Consider the following 21,641-nt stretch of genomic DNA (forward strand, 5'->3'; position numbering starts at 1 on the left):
AGAAGCATTGGCGTGCTACTGGGCCATAAACCACTTTAAGTATTTCTTGTGGGGCATCCCGTTTGTGCTGAGAACGGACCACAAACCCTTACTACCGTTATTCTCCACTAAACACCTGGAAAATACCACCCCACGAATATCTAAATGGGTGCTGAGTCTGCAAGGGTTCAACTACACCATGATATACGTCCCAGGAAGTGAGAATAGGGTAGCGGACTGTCTCTCCAGACTACCAATGACCAATAGGAACCCGATGCAAAACCCTCCGGAGGAGACTATTCTTTTGGTGGAAATCCCGGCCATCAATCGTGAGGAGTGGGAGAAATCCATAAGTGATGATAGTGACTTAGCCACATTAAGGAATATGATTCACAGTGGTTGGCCTGTTAACAAGCAGGAGGTGCCGGAGTCTGTTCGGCATTTTTGGCCGGTGCAAGATGAACTATCCATCGTTGAGAACCATATTTGTAGAGGAAGCAAGATCATTCCTCCGAAAAACATGTACGAAAGAATAATACAGATTGCCCATGAGGGCCACCCGGGGAGGAGCATGACGAAAAGCAAAATCAGGCAACACTATTGGTTCCCAGGGATGGATTCGCGAGTGGAGGAACAAGTAAAGAATTGCGCAGCCTGCGGCTCCTGCGACAAAACCAAAGTTGTCCGTAAGTCACCGCTGATTCCGGTGGAGGTCCCCACCGTACCATGGGAAAAGTTGGGATTGGACATAATTGGTCCCCTAAACCTACTAAACCAATCTCATAGGTTCATGTTTGTTCTTATAGACTACCACTCTCATTGGATTGAAACGAGAATGGTATCTTCCATCACGACCGCGTCGCTATTGAATTTCTTGAGGGACACCTTTTCTAGGGAGGGTATTCCAGGTGTCATAATAACGGACAACGGAGTCCAATTCGCTTCAGAGGAAATGAAGCAATTTATTGCCACGTTGTCCATCACACATCTCAAATCCCCACTTTACTGTCCCAAAGCCAATGGCCTGGTGGAAAGGGCGAACAGGATGTTAAAGGACACCATCCAGCTTGCATTGAGCTCCCAGGTTCCGGTGGAGGAAGCCATAAGGAAAATGCTGTGGTCATATCATACATCGCCCAATGCTGTCTCGGGTGTGTCACCATTTGTTTCTCTCAAAGGCAGGAACCCGGGTTCCAAACTTACTCCTAACTGGCTAAATGGTGGATCCCCGGTGTGGGTGGATAGAGACGTTGTGCGGGAGAAAACTCAGAAACATCAACAAGAGTACAAGCTCAGATACGACAGTCGTTGGGGAGCATCGAACAAAAGGTGGAGAGAAGGCCAGTGGGTGGTTGTTAAGAGGCCGTCCCTGTCCAAATCCAAGATCTCCTCATTTTCCAAACCACTGAGGATAACTCGGGTTAACAACAATTCAGTTGTGCTGGAAGACGGCGGCATGTGGAGTATGGACAACATAGCTAGTTGTCCAAGCACTACTGGTTCCAAACCCACTTATGAGAAGGATCTAAGTCTTGAAACGCCCAGTAGTAGGGAACTCAAGGTGACTAGAGTACGTAAACCCCCAAGTTGGCAATCCGACTACAGAATGGGATCTTAATCTTTCCATCATGTCTCATTCTCCCTACCCTCTTGTGTTAGAGAGGCTCTCTTGCGTAGGGATCAGTGGGGGGATTGCATTGTATGTACTTCTCTATTGCTTTATATTGTGGAAAACGTTTATTCCATGTGTTCATGTCTCCTGGAAGATTTGTAATGTTGATTATTCTCCACATTGCTTTTAGAGTTGGGTAATGTTTATCCGAGGAGTTTAAATTGTTTTGTATATTTTTCTCTACTCCGCAGGGAGATGTGTTATAATCTGGTCTTGTTCCCTTCCCTCTTTTCCCCCCCTCCTTTCCTTCGCCTATTGGATCTGTCCAGCCTTAGAATGTTGGGGCTGAAGCTCCTGTTGGAATGTTGGCATCTCACAACGAGAGGCTGAAGGATCCGCATGAATAAACTTCCATCTCCTGACTAACTATTTATTTGGAGTGTTATCTACAACAGTATTCATGCTGCTGACAAAATCCTTTCCCCAGACAATGAACTGTGGACTTTATTCCCATATGGATAAAATGTCCACCTCTTTGGAACCTGTTTAAAACTCAAATACAGCAACTGACAGCTACAACGTGGGCTAAAAAGTGGCAGACAACTTTTGCAGTTGTTGCCACGGTGCTGCTCCCCGTGTGCTGTAAATTTTGATCTGTTTGATCAAGAAGCAAAATGTAATTTACATTGAAATCTGCATAGTATCTATCAAATTCTGGATTATGGGGAAAGTGCAATAATTCCATGTATGTGATGAAAACGCCACAGCTGCAGTATTGTGTATTTCCAGTGATTCTGGCCCTGGGTATTGTTACCATTGGCCAGTCCATACCAAGTGTTAACCAATGGTGTATTTGTCTTTCTTGTGGCCTCTGGGCATTGTTGAAAGACCTATACTTAGGGCCACTAGAATTATGCGGCAATAAAAGGGACGTTATGCAGTGTAATACTGCACATTTTGTGAAAGTTCATTATTTTATCATTCTAAAACTTGTTAACACTGTCTGAGCATTGGGTGCACCTCATTAGTACCAATATACCAATTAGCAACAAAACTTTGCCCAGAGAACCTTTCCAAAGGGCCTTACACTGCGCGGCAACTTATGTCACTGTGTTTTAGTAACTTTTGAACTGATAACCCTAGAAACCAATTTTTTGTTTGTTAATCATCTGCAGAGTATGCAGCAGATGACGGATTATGTGGTAAATGCAGCAAATGTATAACTATGGGGAAAACGCGGCAGCTGCACAATCACATCATTCCAGCGGCCCTGGCCATACTGTATCAAGTGCATTGTTATCACATGGACCATTGATTAACTATGGATCATACACACTCTTCAGGCAGGCGCATACTTCGAAAGGAGTGCCCCAGTGCTGGCCTTCCATGGCCCAAGGTTATTGTATGGCCCTTCACCCCGTTGATAGCTGTGAAGCTGTCCTTGGTGCTGAAATTGGTTCTAATACGAGTGTTTGGGTCCGTCAGCACTGCGGTCCCCACGATCTCATTTTACGCAGCCCTCCGGGGTTTTTGACACCGTATCGTTCTATTTCAAGACCGAAGCCTTTGGAAATAAGTACATTTTGGTATGGTTTATTTTAATTTCTTTACATCGCAGTTAAGAATTCCTGCTGTCCCTTCAGTCACTAAACTCTATAGTTAGTTTTAGGGCTTCCGTGGAAATATAATGGCCCTGCATCTAATTTCCTGACACACAGACGATTGTTGGTACCGCGAACCCAGGAGGCGGAGCATCACACACTCATGGGCCACTTCAAGCCGTCCTTAATTTGTGGCTGTGGTTTCCAGTGCTCAGCACTGGCACTTAATTGTCAACCCCAGCACATATGAGAACGGCCACATGGTGGCTCAGTTTGTGCCATTAAGAGATGAGCAGCACAGCAGTTATTTATTAATTCAATAAACATTAAAAATAACTATTACACGCCACCCAAGCCATTCTTATAGCTTTGAGGGCCTCGAAGAGTCTGAATTGTTAAACGTGTGTGATGGCAAGAAGTTGTGTAGGGGCTATCATTGGCAGCATGGCAGGGGCAACGAGTGGTGCGAGCTGCCGTGGCCTCCTGATGAGGGCCCCGGCACTTATTGTTTTAGAAATTAAGCACTGGGCCTGAAAGTCAAAGTAAGACTCATTTCCCAGTCTTCGATGTTCGAGGGTGTGCTTTCTTCTGCCTGGGGGTCCGCCCCGTCTCGGCAGCCACAGACTTTGAGGTCATTGGTCCAGGGGATGCTTGGGGCCATGGAGGTTTCTAGTGCAGCTCTTTGAGCACTTGAGACACAAGGGCTGAGCTGTTTGCTGCTCGCACGGCATCACCATGGACCTCTGGGCGCTGTCCGGCTAGTTCCAGGGTGCCTGTGGTGTGTCCTCTCGCTGACTGTTTCTGGCAGGGCAGGGGGCAGATAGGTAGTGGACAGGAGGCAGCCAGGCGGGCCAGGGTCCAGGGGCACCTTGTCTAACTTCGTCTTAGCTGGGAATGACGTTGTCATCAGAGTGATTCTTGAAAGGTAACGGGTGGGTGGGTGTGAGACTCAGGCAGGAGCATCTTACAGGGAAAGGGGTAGGTGGGCATGAGACTCAGACGGTAGACTCTTGAAAGGGAAGAGGGTGGGTGAACGTGAGACTCAGGTGGGAGATTCTTGAAAGGTAAGGGGTGGATTGGTGTAAGACTCAGGTGGGAGATTCTTGAAAGGTAAGGGGTGGATTGGTGTAAGACTCAGGCGGGAGACTCTTGAAAGGTAAGGGGTGGGTGGGCGTGAGACTCAGTTGGGAGACTCTTGAAAGGGAAGGGTTGGCATGAGACTCAGACAGGAGACTCTTGAAAGGGAAGGGGTAGGTTGGCACGAGACTCAGTTGGGAGCCTCTTGAAAGGGACGGGGTGGGTAGGTGTGAGACTCAGGTGGGTGACTCTTGAAATGTAAGGGTTCGGTGGGCATGAGACTCAGTTGGGTGACTCTTGGAAGGGAAGGATTGGCTGGGCGTGAGACTCAGGTGTGAGACTCTTGAAAGGTAAGGGGTGGGTGGGTGTGAGACTCAGGCAGGAGCATCTTACAGGGGAAGGGGTAGGTGGGCATGAGACTCAGACGGTAGACTCTTGAAAGGGAAGAGGGTGGGTGAACGTGAGACTCAGGTGGGAGATTCTTGAAAGGTAAGGGGTGGATTGGTGTAAGACTCAGGCAGGAGACTCTTGAAAGGTAATTGGTGGGTGGGCGTGAGACTCAGTTGGGAGACTCTTGAAAGGGAAGGGTTGGCATGAGACTCAGGCAGGAGACTCTTGAAAGGGAAGGGGTGGGTTGGCATGAGACTCAGGTGGGAGACTCTTGAAAGGGAAGAGGTGGGTTGGTGTGAGACTCAGGTGGGTGACTTTTAAAAGGGGAAGGGATGGGTGGGAGTGTGACTTAGGCGGAAGACTCTTGAAAGGGAAAGGGTGGGTGGGCGTGAGACTCAGGTGTGAGACTCTTGAAAGGGAAGGAGTGGCTGGGCGTGAGATTCAGGTAGGAGTCTCTTGAAAGGGAAGGGGTGGGTGGGTGTGAAACTCAGGTGGGAGACTCTTGAAAGGGAAGGGGTGGGTGGGCTTGAGACTCAGGTGGGAGACTCTTGAAAGGGAAGGAGTGGCTGGGCATGAGATTCAGGTAGGAGTCTCTTGAATGGGAAGGGGTGGGTGGGCGTGAGGCTCAGGTGGGAGACTCTTGGAAGGTAAGGGGTGGGTGGGCTTGAGACTCAGGTGGGAGACTCTTGAAAGGGAAGGGTTGGCTGGGCGTGAGACTCAGGTGGAAGACTCTTGAAAGGGAAGGGGTGGGTTGGCGTGAGACTCAGGCAGGAGACTCTTGAATGGGAAGGGGTGGGTGGGTGTGAGACTCAGGTGGGTGACTCTTGAAAGGTAAGGGGTCAGTGGGCATGAGACTCAGTTGGGTGACTCTTAGGGGCAGATTTATGTTAGACTTGCGCCACTTTTACGCCGCCGTTGCGTCACTTTTGTGACGCAGCGGCGGCGTAAACCATGCGCCATGTTGCGCCTTATTTACAACGTGACGCATCTGGGGAGATGCGTCACGTTGCAAAGCCCTGCGCTACATTAAACCTGCGTCAGGTTTAATGTATGCAGGGTGGGCGTTCCATCGGAAAAAGCCTCGGAAAAGTGACGCAGTGAAATCTACAAGATTTCACTCAGTCACTTTTCCGACGCTGCTGCGTCAAAACCTTGCGCCTGCTTGAAGCAGGCGTAAGGCATGACACAGCATGTTAGGTATGGGCAGCCCCTAAACATTGCTGGAGTTACGTCGTGCTTGCGACGCGACTCCAGCAATGTGCCGCCCTTACGCCATCAGATGCGTCACGCATCTGTTTATCCTTGCGCCACGATGCGCTGCATTGTAAATGCGGCGCATCTGTGGTGGCGCAAGGGTAAACTTGCGTGACGCATCTTTCCTGGCGCATCCCTGCTGATTTGCAGGGATGCGCCAGGAAACATAAATCTGTCCCTTAGAAGGGAAGGGTTGGCTGGGCGTGAGACTCAGGCAGGAGACTCTTGAAAGGAAAGGGGTGGGTGGGCGTGAGACTCAGGTGGAAGACTCTTGAAAGGGAAGGGGTGGGTGGGCGTGAGACTCAGGTGTGAGACTCTTGAAAGGAAAGGGGTGGGTAGACGTGAGACTCAGGTGGGAGTCTCTTGAAAGGCAAGGGGTGGGTGGGCGTGAGACTCAAGTGGGGGAACCTTGAAAGAGAAGGGGTGGGTGGGCGTGAGACTCAGGCAGGAGACTCTTGAAAAGAAAGGGGTGGGTGGGCGTGAGACTCAGGTGGAAGACTCTGGGAAGGGGTGGGTGGGCGTGAGACTCAGGTGTGAGACTCTTGAAAGGAAAGGGGTGGGTGAACGTGAGACTCAGGTGGGAGACTCTTGAAAGGCAAGGGGTGGGTGGGCGTGAGACTCAAGTGGGGGACTCTTGAAAGGGAAGGGGTGGGTGGGCGTGAGACTCAGGCAGGAGACTCTTGAAAGGGAAGAGGTGGGTTGGTGTGAGACTCAGGTGGGAGACTCTTGAAAGGCAAGGAGTGGCTGAGCGTGAGATTCAGGTAGGAGTCTCTTGAAAGGGAAGGAGTGGGTGGGCGTGAAACTCAGGTGGGAGACTCTTGAAAGGGAAGGAGTGCCTTAGTGTGAGATTCAGGTAGGAGTCTCTTGAAAGGGAAGGAGTGGGTGGGCGTGAAACTCAGGTGGGAGACTCTTGAAAGGGAAGGGCTGGGTGGGCGTGAGGCTCAAGCGGGAGACTCTTGGAAGGTAAGGGGTGGGTGGACGTGAGACACAGGTGGGAGACTCTTGAAAGGGAAGGGCTGGGTGGGCGTGAGGCTCAGGCGGGAGACTCTTGAAAGGGAAGGGGTTGATGGGTGTGAGATTCAGGTAGGAGTCTCTTGAAAGGGAAGGGGTGGGTGGGCGTGAGACTCTTGAAAGGGAAGGGGTGAGTGAGTTGGTGTGAGACTCGAGGGAACCTCTTGAAAGGAAAGCGTTAGGTGGGCATGAGACTCAAGTGGGGGACTCTTGAAAGGGAAGGGTTGGCTGGGCATGAGACTCATGCAAAAAGAACTATTGATGGACGAAATGCAGAACAATGTCATACATTTACCCCAGTATAGAGATCTGGGCCTAAATCCATTGTTTTTTTGCTCAACATGCCATTCCAGTTTGGACCCAGCCATATGCAAATCAGTCTTGACCCTGTGCCCCATGGGAACAGTCCAGCCCGAACTGCCAGGCCAGGTCCTTCCTTGACTGGAAACAAGCATCCTAGGACTGGTTTCGGGCTTCACCCCTCCTCAGCCAGGACAGCTTGACTCCAGTGGCACGGAGAGCACGGGACTCACGTCTGAGCATACCCGTCCCACTCGGGGTGACAAATGCAAAAAGAACTATTGATGGACAGAATGCAGAACAATCTCATACATTCACCCCAGTACAGAGATATGGGCCCAAATCCATCGTTTTTTTGCTCACCATGCCATTCCAGTTTGGACCCAGCCATATACAAATCAGTCTTGACCCTGTGCCCCATGGGAACAGTCCAGCCAGAACTGCCAGGCCAGGTCCTCCCTTGACCGGAAACAAGCATCCTAGGACCGGTTTCGGGGCTTCACCCCTCCTCAGCCAGGAAACCGGTCCTAGGATGCTTGTTTCCGGTCCAGGGAGGACCTGGCTTGGCAGTTCGGGCTGGACTGTTCCCATGAGGCACAGGGTCAAGACTGATTTGCATATGGCCAGGTCTAAACTGGGGTGGCATGGTGAGCAAAAGAATTATGGATTTAACCCAGATCTCTTGACTGGGGGAGAATGTTTTGATTTGTTCTGCATTCGTCCATCAATTGTGTGTCTTTTGCTTTCTCGCCCCGGGCGTGAGACTCAGACGGGAGACTCTTGAAAGGGAAGGGGTGGGTGGGTGTGAGACTCAGTTGTGAGACTCTTGAAAGGGAAGGTTGGCTGGGCGTGAGATTCAGGTGGGAGATTCTTGAAAGGTAAGAGGTGGGTGGGTGCGAGACTCAGGCGGGAGACTCTTGAAAGGAAAGGGGTGGGTGGGCGTGAGACTCAAGTGGGTGACTCTTGAAAGGTAAGGGGTCAGTGGGCATGAGACTCAGTTGGGTGACTCTTAGGGGCAGATTTATGTTAGCCTTGCGCCACTTTTACGCCGCCGCTGCGTCACTTTTGTGACGCAGCGGTGGCGTAAACCATGCGCCATGTTGCGCCTTATTTACAACGTGACGCATCTAGGGAGATGCGTCACGTTGTAAAGCCCTGTGCTACATTAAACCTGCGTCAGGTTTAATGTATGCAGGGTGGGTGTTCCATCGGAAAAAGCCTCGGAAAAGTGACGCAGTGAAATCTACATGATTTCACTCAGTCACTTCTCCGACGCTGCTGCGTCAAAACCTTGCGCCTGCTTGAAGCAGGCGTAAGGCATGGCGCAGCATGTTAGGTATGGGCAGCCCCTAAACATTGCTGGAGTTGCGTCGTGCTTGCGACGCGACTCCAGCAATGCGCCGCCCTTACGCCATCAGATGCGTCACGCATCTGTTTATCCTTGCGCCACGATGCGCTGCATTGTAAATGCGGCGCATCTGTGGTGGCGCAAGGGTAAACTTGCGTGACGCATCTTTCCTGGCGCATCCTTGCTGATTTGCAGGGATGCGCCAGGAAACATAAATCTGCCCCCTAGAAGGGAAGGGTTGGCTGGGCGTGAGACTCAGGCGGGAGACTCTTGAAATGAAAGGGGTGGGTGGGCGTGAGACTCAGGTGGAAGACTCTTGAAAGGAAAGGGGTGGGTAGACGTGAGACTCAGGTGGGAGTCTCTTGAAAGGGAAGGGGTGGGTGGGCGTGAGACTCAAGTGGGGGAACCGTGAAAGGGAAGGGGTGGGTGGGCGTGAGACTCAGGCAGGAGACTCTTGAAAAGAAAGGGGTGGGTGGGCGTGAGACTCAGGTGGAAGACTCTGGGAAGGGGTGGGTGGGCGTGAGACTCAAGTGTGAGACTCTTGAAAGGAAAGGGGTGGGTGGACGTGAGACTCAGGTGGGAGACTCTTGAAAGGCAAGGGGTGGGTGGGCGTGAGACTCAAGTGGGGGACTCTTGAAAGGGAAGGGGTGGGTGGGCGTGAGACTCAGGCAGGAGACTCTTGAAAGGGAAGAGGTGGGTTGGTGTGAGACTCAGGTGGGTGACTTTTGAAAGGGGAAGGGATGGGTGGGAGTGAGACTCAGGCGGGAGGCTCTTGAAAGGAAAAGGGAGGGTGGGCGTGAGACTCAGGTGTGAGACTCTTGAAAGGGAAGGAGTGTCTGAGCGTGAGATTCAGGTAGGAGTCTCTTGAAAGGGAAGGAGTGGGTGGGCGTGAGACTCAGGTGGGAGACTCTTGAAAGGGAAGGGCTGGGTGGGCGTGAGGCTCAGGCGGGAGACCCTTGGAAGGTAAGGGGTGGGTGGACGTGAGACACAGGTGGGAGACTCTTGAAAGGAAAGGGGTGGGTGGGCGTGAGACCCTGGTGTGAGACTCTTGAAAGGGAAGGGGTTGATGGGTGTGAGATTCAGGTAGGAGTCTCTTGAAAGGGAAGGGGTGGGTGGGCGTGAGACTCTTGAAAGGGAAGGGGTGAGCGAGTTGGTGTGAGACTCGAGGGAGACTCTTGAAAGGAAAGGGTTAGGGGGGCATGAGACTCAAGTGGGGGACTCTTGAAAGGGAAGGGTTGGCTGGGCATGAGACTCATGCAAAAAGAACTATTGATGGACGAAATGCAGAACAATGTCATACATTTACCCCAGTATAGAGATCTGGGCCAAAATCCATTGTTTTTTTGCTCACCATGCCATTCCAGTTTGGACCCAGCCATATGCAAATCAGTCTTGACCCTGTGCCCGATGGGAACAGTCCAGCCCGAACTGCCAGGCCAGGTCCTCCCTTGACTGGAAACAAGCATCCTAGGACCGGTTTCGGGGCTTCATCCCCCCTCAGCCAGGACAGCTTGACTCCAGTGGCACGGAGAGCACAGGACTCACGTCTGAGCATACCCGTCCCACTCGGGGTGACAAATGGAAAAAGAACTATTGATGGACAGAATGCAGAACAATGTCATACATTCACCCCAGTACAGAGATCTGGGCCCAAATCCATCGTTAATTTGCTCAACATGCCATTTCAGTTTGGACCCAGCCATATGCAAATCAGTCTTGACTCTGTGCCCCATGGGAACAGTCCAGCCCGAACTGCCAGGCCAGGTCCTTCCTTGACTGGAAACAAGCATCCTAGGACTGGTTTCGGGCTTCACCCCTCCTCAGCCAGGACAGCTTGACTCCAGTGGCACGGAGAGCACGGGACTCACGTCTGAGCATACCCGTCCCACTCGGGGTGACAAATGCAAAAAGAACTATTGATGGACAGAATGCAGAACAATCTCATACATTCACCCCAGTACAGAGATATGGGCCCAAATCCATCGTTTTTTTGCTCACCATGCCATTCCAGTTTGGACCCAGCCATATACAAATCAGTCTTGACCCTGTGCCCCATGGAAACAATCCAGCCAGAACTGCCAGGCCAGGTCCTCCCTTGACCGGAAAAAAGCATCCTAGGACCGGTTTCGGGGCTTCACCCCTCCTCAGCCAGGAAACCGGTCCTAGGATGCTTGTTTCCGGTCCAGGGAGGACCTGGCTTGGCAGTTCGGGCTGGACTGTTCCCATGAGGCACAGGGTCAAGACTGATTTGCATATGGCCAGGTCTAAACTGGGGTGGCATGGTGAGCAAAAGAATTATGGATTTAACCCAGATCTCTTGACTGGGGGACAATGTTTTGATTTGTTTTGCATTCGTCCATCAATTGTGTGTCTTTTGCTTTCTCGCCCTGGGCGTGAGACTCAGACGGGAGACTCTTGAAAGGGAAGGGGTGGGTGGGTGTGAGACTCAGTTGTGAGACTCTTGAAAGGGAAGGTTGGCTGGGCGTGAGATTCAGGTGGGAGATTCTTGAAAGGTAAAAGGTGGGTGGGTGCGAGACTCAGGCGGGAGACTCTTGAAAGGAAAGGGGTGGGTGGGCGTGAGTCTTAGGTGGGTGACTCTTGAAAGGGAAGGGATGGGTGGGCGTGAGACTCAGTTGGGAGAATCTTGAAAGAGAAGGGGTGGGTGGGTGGGTGTGAGCCTCAGGTGGGAGACACTTGAAAGGGAAGGGGTGGGTGGGCGTGAGACTCAGGCAGGAGACTCTTGAAAGGGAAGAGGTGGGTGGGTGTGAGACTCAGGTGGGAGACTCTTGAAAGGGAAGGGGTGGGTGGGTGTGAGACTCAGGTGGGAGACTCTTGAAATGGAGAGGGAGGTGGGTTGGTGTGAGACTTGAGGTGAGCCTCTTGAAACGGAAGGGGTGGGTGTGCATCAGACTTAAGTGAGGCTAATGGTTTAAATCGGAAAGTACTGTCAAATACTGAGTACATTTTTAAACTATGATGCGGGAGGCCAAAAGACCTTCCCACCGGAAGGGTAGAGAGATCTTCTTAAACACCAAAGGATGCAGGAGATACATTCTCCCTGGAAACACAGGAGAAACAAAAGAGTATCCTGTGCCTAATGAGGAAAATGGGGCGGTGTGTGTGCACCTCAACAAGAAGTGGGAAAAAGGAAAAAGAATACTTTTTTAGTTACAACCCTCACCTACTTTAGTAGTGTCATGTTTCATCATCGGGTTCACCCGTACGCCTAAGGTTAGGGTGGGCTCAACCGTGTTCCTGGGACTCTTTGTATATGAGTAGGTGGGGGAAGTTACATACATTGCTATTGCCCCTTCCATAGTTTATTTGAATCATTTCCCATCCACCCAGCTAATTAAGGGATACCTTGGGAGTGAAAGGGACATTTTTATTTACCTGTAGTTTCTCCGACTACTAATGTACAAAGAGCTCCCTGGAACACGGTTGAGCCACCCTGACCTGTAGGAGCCAGGGTGAACCCGACGATGAAGCATGCACCTACTCGAGTGGGTGAGGGTTGTAAATAAAAAATGATTTTTTTCTTTTTCCCTCTTCTTATTTAGGTGGTGTTTAATTGGGGTGCACACATCATCCTATTTTCCTCATTTTGCAGAGGGATACTCTTTTATTTATCAGGGACTGAGTACATGCAGCTGTTTAGGTCTAACAGGACAGTATCTGCACTTCTCATCACTGGTGCAAAACTTGTAGTGAGAGAGTACCTGTACTTCTCATCACTGGTGCAATACTTTTAATGGGAGAGTACCTGCACTTCTTGTCACTGGTGCAATACTTTTAATAGGAGAGTACCTGCACGTCTCATCACTGGTGCAATACTTTTAATGGGAGTGTACCTGCACTTCTCATCAACGATTCAATACTTTTAATGAAAGAGTGCCTGCACTTCTCATCAACGGTTCAATACTTTTAATGAAAGAGTGCCTGCACTTCTCATCAACGGTTCAATACTTTTAATGGGACACTACCTGCACTTCTCATCACTGATGCAATAATTTTAATGGGAGAGCACCTGCACATCTCAGCACTGGTGCAATACGTTTAATGGGATAACACTGTCACTTCTCATCAATGGTTCAATACTTTTAATGAGAGAGTACCTGCACTTCTAATCACTGGTGAAATACTTTTAATGGGACACTGCCTGCACTTCTAATCACTGGTGCAATACTTTTAATGGGACACTACCTGCACTTCTAATCACTGGTGCAATACTTTTAATGGGAGAGTACCTACACTTCCAATCACTGGTGTAATACTTTTAATGGGACAGTACCTGCACTTCTAATTACTGGTGAAACACTTTTAATGGGACACTGCCTGCACTTCTAATCACCGATGCAATACTTTTAATGGGAGAGTACCTGCACTTCCAATCACTGGTGCAATACTTTTAATGGGACAGTACCTGCACTTCTAATCACTGGTGCAATACTTTTAATGGGAGAGTACCTACACTTCCAATCACTGGTGTAATACTTTTAATGGGACAGTACCTGCACTTCCAATCACTGGTGTAATACTTTTAATGGGAGAGTACCTACACTTCCAATAACTGGTGTAATACTTTTAATGGGACAGTACCTGCACTTCTAATCACTGATGCAATACTTTTAATGGGAGAGTTCTTGCACTTCTCATCACTGGTGCAATACTTTGAATGGGAGAGCATCTGCACGCCTCAGCACAGGTGCAATACTTGTAGTGGGAGAGCACTGGCACTTCTTATCACTGGTGCAATATTTTAATGAGAGAGTACCTGCACTTGTCATCACTGGTGCTTTACTTTTAATGGGACACTACCTGTACTTCTCATCACTGGTGCAATACTTTTAATGGGAGAGCACCTGGACGTCTCAGCACTGGTGCAATACTTTTAATGGGAGACTACCTGCACATCTCATCACTGGTGGAATAATTTGAATGGGAGAGTACCTGCACTTCTCAACACTGGTGCAATACTTTTTAATGGGAGAACACCTGCACGCCTCAGCACAGGTGCACTACTTTTAACGGGAAAGCACTGGCACTTCTCATCAACTATTCAATACTTTTAATGGGAGAGTACTGGCACTTCTCATCTGCTATTCAATAGTTTTAATGGGAGAGTACTGGCACTTCTCATCACTGGTTCAATACTTTCACAGGGAGACTACCTGCACATCTCAGCACTGGTTTAATACTTTTAATGAAAGAGTACCTGCACTTTCGGCTATGGTGCAATGCTTTTAATGGGAGAATATCGGCACTTCTGAGCATCAGCCAGGCACTACCTGCACTTCCATATTTCCTTTAAAGCACTGGGTGGGAGACTCACATTAAAAGAGGGTGTGAGGCCGAAGATTGAAGGCACGAAGGGTCGAAGCAAGGCCTCCTTATGGGCTGTGCCTGGAGGAGGAGGAGAGATCTGGGCCGCTGTGTTAAGTAGGGCTGGGGGAGGGTGGTGGGAGGAGTTCCACTGGTGGGCAGGTGCGTGTGTGTGAGGGAACGGTCGATGCACTGCGGGAGGGAAGCTATGGTCTGGAGAGCACACACCAACCACAGGGAAGAAACTGGACCAAGGAGAAACTCCAGTGACACCCACCCTCAGCGCCCCCTGCTCTTACCCCAGCGCCCCGAGCCTTTCCACTTGCTGTTTCCCACTTTTCCCCTCTTACCTCCGCTTTTGCCAGAAGGGCTCTTTTCTAAGCCCCGCGCCCATCTGCTCCACTCACTCCTGTGCCCTCAGCTCTGACCGGTGCCCGGCTAAGACATAGCGCTCCTACCCGTTCGTCATCAACTCTTGCCCCGGTACCGCCCTCTGACCTCAAGCAGTTCCTTCAGGCCTAGCCACGTTGCTGTCTGCCCTCGCCGGTGCCCTCAGCTCTTAATCCTCTGCCATCTGATCTCAGCCCGGGCCCTCACTTCTTACCCTGGTGCCCACTGACGTCAACCCGTGCCCTCAGCTTCTACTCCGGTGCCTTCTGCCATCGCTGGTTCCCTCAACTCTTACGTCTGTGCCCTAAACCTGTGCCCTCGGCTCTTTCCCCTGTGCCCTTGGTTCTTATCTGTGCCCTCAGCTCTAACCCCTGTGCCCTCAGCTCTTAACCCCGTGCCCTCAGCTTCTACCCCTGTACCCTCAGCTCTTACCCCCCTGCCCTCAGCTCCTACCCCGGTGCCCTGAGCTCTTTCCCATGTGCCCTCATCTCTTACCCCCTGTGCCCTCAGCTCTTACCCATGTGCCCTCAGCTCTTACTGCTCTGCCCTCAGCTCTGACCCCAGTGCCCTGAGCTCTTACCCCTCTGCCCTCATCTCTTACCACCTGTGCCCTCAGCTCTTACCCCTCTGCCCTCATCTCTTACCCCTGTGCCCTCTGGTCTCATTCTAGGCCCTCACTTCGCACTCCTGTGCCTCTGATCTCAGTCCTGGCCTTCAGCCCTCATCACGCTGCCCTCTACCCTCGTCCGTGCCCTCAGCTCTGACATCGGTGCCCTTTGACCCTCACCGGTGACCATGGCCAGCATGGCTGGGGAGATCGTCGCCTTCCTGCTGGCCCTGTCGGGCTGGGTGCTGGTCTGCTCCACGCTGCCCACGGACTACTGGAAGGTGTCGAGCATCGACGGCACGGTCATCACCACGGCCACCTTCTGGTCCAACCTGTGGAAGACGTGCATCACCGACTCCACCGGCATCTCCAACTGCAAGGACTTCCCGTCCATGCTGGCGCTCGAGGGTGCGTCCCGGGAGGGGCTGCGGGGGCTGGGAGCTCTGACCACCTCAGGAGGGACTGCTGGGGGGAGGGGGGGGGGCGAGGGCTCTAACCAGCTCAAGAGGGGCTGCTGGGGGGTGGGAGCTCTAACCACCTCAGGGGATGGGGGGGGGGGGGCGTGGGGCTGCTGGGGGGCAGGGAGTTCTGGCCACCTCAGGAGGGGTTGCTGAGGGGGGAACGGGGGGACTAGGTTGGTCTGTATACCCTGGGAGGGGGGCAGCTGGGAGGGGGTGTTGTGGGGGCGAGAGGTCTAGCTAGCCACCTGAGCAGGGGCTGCGAGGGTATTGGGGGGATCTGCCAACCTGAGGAGGGGCGGCTGGGGGCTCCGCCAACTGTAGGAGGGGGCTAGTGGGGGACCGAGAGCTCTAACAACCTACTGGGGTACCGGGAGCCCTGGCCACCTGAGGGGGCGTGGGGGGTCTGGTCACCCTGGGATGGGCGGCTCAGTGAGTGTGCGCATCCGGCGTCTCCTGCGACAGTCACAGTTCACATAAGTTTGGAACTCCGAGCAAAAAAGAGGCGCCGAAGCTCTACATGTTAATAGCATAATATAACGAACAAAAATACGCCGATGTTGTCCCCTCCATGGTCAGCCCAATTTTCACCCCTTTAAGTAGTATAAATGAGTGCTGTTGAGGTGGATACCACAAGTACCCATTTAGTGCTAACAATTTTCTAAAGAACGTCGCACGTCAAGCGCTCTGATTTACAGCACTATATAAATAACAGATTGCTGTTCTTCCAGTGCTGTACCGCCGCCGACAGGTGCATTAATGCCAGAATTCTTGCTTTGCCTGTGGATATACACAAATTGGGGGGGGGGGGGGGGGGGAGGGGATGCAGCCCGTTTCGTGGCGGTGAAAGAGGGGTGAAGGGCGGGGTAGGCCCACATCTCCATGTGCGCAAACTGTACAGACAAAATATATATCTAAAGGGAGAATACATAGCGGCAACAGATGCTGCGGATTGTGCTCATATGCAGTGACTGAGTAAGGATGCGCGTGGACCTGGTGCAAGCAAGTAAAGGGCCCCCCCTGACTGCTGTTTATGTTGTGAAATGCAACAATAATCAGCTGTCAGTTGGAGCCTCATGCCTCTGGTCCCCGGTGCCACTGCACCTGATGCAACATTGACAGCCACGCCCTTGCTTAGATATACTGAGCTAGCAGCGCGTGTTCTCTCGTAGGGCCTCGTTGTCAAACCGAAGTCCGACATTTACTACCGGAGGCCTCATCCTACCTGTGGACGGAGGGCCACAGAAGTACTCCTAGCTGAGGACGGTGGGCTCCAGAAGTACTCCTAGCTGAGGACGGAGGGCCACAGAAGTACTCCTAGCTGAGGACGGTGGGCTCCAGAAGTACTCCTAGCTGAGGACGGTGGGCTCCAGAAGTACTCCTAGCTGAGGACGGTGGGCTCCAGAAGTACTTCTACCTGAGGACGGTGGGCTCCAGAAGTACTTCTACCTGAGGACGGTGTGCGTATTTCCACAGTTAGTGAGATGCTCTTCTCTTGCTCTCAGTGCACATTTTTCTATGGTCACTGAGGGGTGTCTCTCTTGCTGTCAGTGTATATGTACCTACAGCCACTTAGCGGCTCGACTCTTGGTGTCAGTGTAACTGCTTCTATGGTCACTGAGGGGTGTCTCTCTTGCTGTCAGTGCATATGTTCCTACAGCCACTTAGCGGCTCGACTCTTGATGTCAGTGTATATGTTCCTACAGTCACTGAGGGGTGTCTCTCTTGCTGTCAGTGTATACGTTAGCACAGCCACTGAGTGACTCGACTCTTGATGTAATTGTACATGCTCCTATAGTCACTGAGGGATTCCTCTGTTGCTGTCAGTGTATATGTTCCTACAGTCACTGTGTGGCTCACTCTTAGTGTCATTGTATAGGTTCCCACAGTCACTGAGGAGTTCCTCTCTTCCTGTCAGTGTATATGTTGCTACAGTCACCGAGTGACTCACTATTGGTGTCATTGTATACATTCCTACAGTCACCTTAGGGCTGTTCTCTTGTTGTCAGTGTGTACGTTCCTACTGTCACCGAGTGACTCACTGTTGGTGTCATTGTATATGTTTCTACAGTCACTCAGGGGTGTCTCTCTTGCTGTCAGCATATATGTTCCTATAGTCACTGAGTGACTCACTCTTGGTGTCATTGTATACATTCCTACAGCCACCGAAGGGCTCTTCTCTTGTGGTCAGTGTATACATTCCTATAGCCACTTAGCGACTCGACTCTTGATGTCATTGTATATGTTACTACAGTCACTGAGGGGCTCCTCTCCTACTGTCAATGTATATGTTAGCACAGCCACTTAGTGACTAGACTCTTGGTGTTGTACATGCTCCTATAGTCACTGAGGGGCGTCACTCTTGCTATCAGTGTATATGTTCCTAAAGTCACTGAAGGGTTCTTCTCTTGTTGTCTGTGTTTGTTACTAGTCACTGAGTGACTTGACTCTTGGTGTCATTGTATATGTTCCTACGGTCACTGAGGGGTTCCTCTTTTGCTGTCAGTGTATATGTTACTACAGTCACTGAGTGACTCACTGTAGGGGTCATTGTATATGTTCCTACAGTCACTGAGGGGCGTGTCTCCTGCTGTCAGTGTATATGTTGCTAGTCACTGAGTGACTCACTCTTATTGCCATTGTGCATTTTCCTACAGTCACTGAGGGGTTCCTCTCTTGCTGTCAGTGTATATGTCACTACAGTCACTGAGTGACTCACTCTTGGTGTTATTGTACATGCTCCTATAGTCACTGAGGGGTGTCTCTCTTGCTGTCAGTGTTTATGTTGCCATAGACACTCAGTGGCGTCTCTCTTGTTGTCAGTGTGCTTGTTGCTATAGTCACTGAGGGACCCTGCTCTTGCTGTCAGGGTGTATGTTCCTACAGTCACTGAGTGACTCCACTCCTGGTGTCAATCTATATGTTCCTACAGCCACTGAGGGGCTCCTCTCCTACTCTCAGTGTATATGTGTTAGACGGCGACCTCAGAGGAGCCCGGAAGGGGGTCCTGACTTCCCTGAGTCCCGCCCGTGTAGTATTGTAGCCAGGCACTGGCGAGAGATTCCCCAGGGGGAGGAATCTCGCAACTAGGATCGTACTTCTGGCACCACACGACACAGAGAGACCACACTGGGTATTCTCAGAAAACAAGCTTTATCAAATAGGTATCACTGCAAATATGTACAAGGGGAGCACGGGCTCAAGAGTCTCGGAAAGGTAGGGGGTAGCGGGACTGACTCTGGTATCGGTTCAAAGCAGGGACGTATCCGGCGCACAGCTCACAATCCTCGAGCCGGGGGATACGTGGTCGGAGTCGGGGTCCGGCGGGACCGTGAGAGTCTGGGGGAGCCGCGAGTCACTCAGCGGGCTCAGGTACAGGTTCGGAGGTCTTACGATCTTCAAGGAGCCGCGAGTCACTCAGCAGGGCTCAGGTACAAGTTCGGAGGTCTTACGATCTTCAGGGAGCCGCGAGTCACTCAGCAGGGCTCAGGTACGAGTTCGGAGGTCTTACGATCTTCAGGGAGCCGCGAGTCACTCAGCAGGGCTCAGGTACGAGTTCGGAGGTCTTACGATCTTCAGGGAGCCGCGAGTCACTCAGCAGGGCTCAGGTGGGTTCAAGTTCCAGGAGCCGCGACCACGTCGGCAGCTCTCGTTGTTCCAGCGTCGAATCTGCCGGACAGTCTCAGAGCACCCCTTGTTATAGGTCGACCCCGCTTTGATGTCCGGAGTCTGTGCAGGCAGGGGTCTTGTCACCTGGGGGCCGCTTGTCGGGGTTTCCTGCTATTGTCTTTTGATCCTTTCAGGGCCGGGTCAGGAGGAGTCCCAGACACCCAGCAGGCACGGAGCCAGCCCGCAGGGAGGCCGGAGGGCCGATTGAAACCCATCGTCCCAGGGGAGTTAGAGGTGCGACAGAAACTGCTCCTCCCTCTCTCATCCCCTGGAAGCGTGATGTCCTCCAGCCGGAGTGGCGCCTCGAGGCCCGGGTCGCGCTGGAGCCGGGCGGCCATCTTGTTGCATGGAGTGGGCACGCGGGTCCGGGGTGGCCGAAAGGAGAGAGGCCATGGACGGGGATGTCCGGGGTTGGTGCGGGTGTCCTGGTGGGAAGGGCCGGCTGGGCCGCGTGCTTGGGCTGCAGGCGCCAGGTTTCGGTGGTGCGGGGGCACGGAGGGCCATTCTTTGAGGCCGGGTCCAACACGCGTCCCCCCCAGCTGAAAGCCGGAGAGAACTGCCCATCACCTTGGGGGGTTCTCTTCGCTGAGGCGGAAGAACCGGGAGAGGCCGTCAGCGTTGGCGTGGTCCGTACCAGGGCGGTGTTCTACGGTGAAGTCCATTCCCTGGAGGGAGATTGACCACCGCAGTAGCTTGGGGTTTTCTCCTCGCATCTGCATGAGCCATCGCAAGGGCCGATGGTCAGTTTGGACTCTGAAATGGGTGCCGAACAGGTAGGGTCGCAGTTTTTTGAGTGCCCAGACCACGGCAAAGGCTTCGCGCTCTATGGTGCTCCACCTCTGTTCTCGGGGTAGCAGCCGCCGACTGAGGAAGGCGACGGGCTGGTCTAGGCCTTGATCATTCATTTGGGACAGGACGGCCCCAATGCCATGCTCGGAGGCATCGGTTTGGACTATGAACTCCTTGGTGTAGTCGGGAGCCTGGAGGACGGGGGCAGTGCACATGGCCTTTTTTAGAGCATCGAAAGCTTCCTGGCAGGCAGCCGTCCACTGCACCCTCTTTGGCTGTTTTTTAGACGTGAGTTCAGTGAGAGGGCCGACCAGGCTGCCATACCCCCGAGTGAATCGGCGGTAGTAGCCCGTGAGTCCCAGAAAGGCTCGGACTTCCGTTTGGGTGATGGGTGGGTCCCAGGCCAGGATGGCGTCGATCTTTGGCTGTAGAGGGGCGACCTGGCCACTCCCGACTTGGTGCCCCAGGTAGACCACGGATCCTTGCCCGATCTGGCACTTGCTGGCTTTTACGGTGAGGCCTGCCTGGCGCAGGGCGGTTAGCACTCTCCGGAGGTGCTGGAGGTGCTCACTCCACTCTGAACTGAAGACAGCGATGTCGTCCAGATAGGCCGCGCTGAACTGTTCTAGCCCGGCCAGGACCCTATTTACCAGTCTCTGGAAAGTGGCCGGGGCATTTTTCATCCCGAAGGGCATCACGCGGAAGCGGTAGTGCCCATCGGGGGTGGAGAAAGCAGACCGTTCCTTGGCCCCTTCGGTGAGCGCAATCTGCCAGTAGCCACAGGTGAGGTCGAAAGTGCTGAGGAACCGGGCGGCCCCTAGTCGGTCAAAGAGCTCGTCGGCTCGTGGAATGGGGTGGGCATCGGCTCGGGTAACGTCATTGAGCCCCCGGTAATCCACGCAGACCCGGAGCTCGGGGGCGACACCGGGGGCTGCTGCCTTCGGAACCAGGACCACGGGGCTGGCCCAGGGACTGTCAGAGGGCTCGATCACCCCCAGGGTCAACATCTTCGAGACTTCAGCTTGAATGCAGGACCGGACCCGGTCAGGGACCCGGTAGGCTCGGTGTCTCACCGGCGGGCTGTCCCCGGTGTCCACATCGTGAACACACCAGTTGGTGACCCGGGGGGTCAGGGAGAAGAGGTCGGAAAATTGTCTGAGGAGCTGGCGGCAGTCCGCTTGTTGCTGGGCAGTGAGGGCTGGGGAGAGGTTCACTCCTTCCACGGAGCCATCCTGCTCCTTGACCCACAGGAGGTCCGGGAGGGGATCCGACTCATCTTCGGCCCCGTCATCGGTGGCCAGCAGGAGGCTCAGTTCTGTCCGCACGAAGTGAGGCTTGAGGCGGTTCACGTGCAGGACCCGGAGGGGATCCCGAGGCGACTGGACGTCCACCAAGTAGGTGACTTGACTCTTCCTCTCAACCACTTTGTAGGGCCCAGTCCATCGGTCCTGGAGGGCACCAGGCTTCACGGGGGCCATGACCCACACCTGCTGGCCCGACTGGAACTCGACCAGAGTAGCATTCTGGTCGTACCAGCGCTTCATTTCTTCTTTACTCGCCTCCAGGTTGGCCTCGGCCAGTTCTCGGAACCTCCTGGTCTGGTTCCGGAGGGCCAGGACATATTGGAACACATCTCGGGGGGTGGCCTGGGGTGCTGCCTCCCACCCTTCCTTAACCAAACTGAGGGGACCTCGGACGGGGTGCCCATAGAGTAATTCAAACGGGCTGAATCCTAGGGACTTCTGGGGGACCTCCCGGTAAGCGAACAAGAGGCAAGGGAGCAGGACGTCCCACTTACGCCGGAGGGGCTCTTCTAGGCCAGCGATCATCCCTT

At 52.8% G+C, this 21,641-nt stretch overlaps 1 protein-coding gene across 1 annotated transcript in view; it reads left to right on the plus strand.

Moving 5' to 3' along the window:
* Positions 1-14,115: 14,115 nt before the first annotated feature.
* The window catches only part of LOC146812887 (claudin-10-like), a 46,149-nt gene continuing 38,623 nt past the window's right edge, over positions 14,116-21,641 (plus strand). The window contains exon 1 of the mRNA XM_085619958.1: positions 14,116-15,299. Coding sequence (XP_085476084.1) covers positions 15,080-15,299 — 220 coding nt within the window. The 5' untranslated portion in view covers positions 14,116-15,079. The remainder of the gene's footprint in view (positions 15,300-21,641) is intronic.

The sequence above is a fragment of the Triturus cristatus genome, chromosome 7 (assembly GCF_964204655.1).
Source record: "Triturus cristatus chromosome 7, aTriCri1.1, whole genome shotgun sequence".
NCBI lineage: Eukaryota > Metazoa > Chordata > Amphibia > Caudata > Salamandridae > Triturus > Triturus cristatus.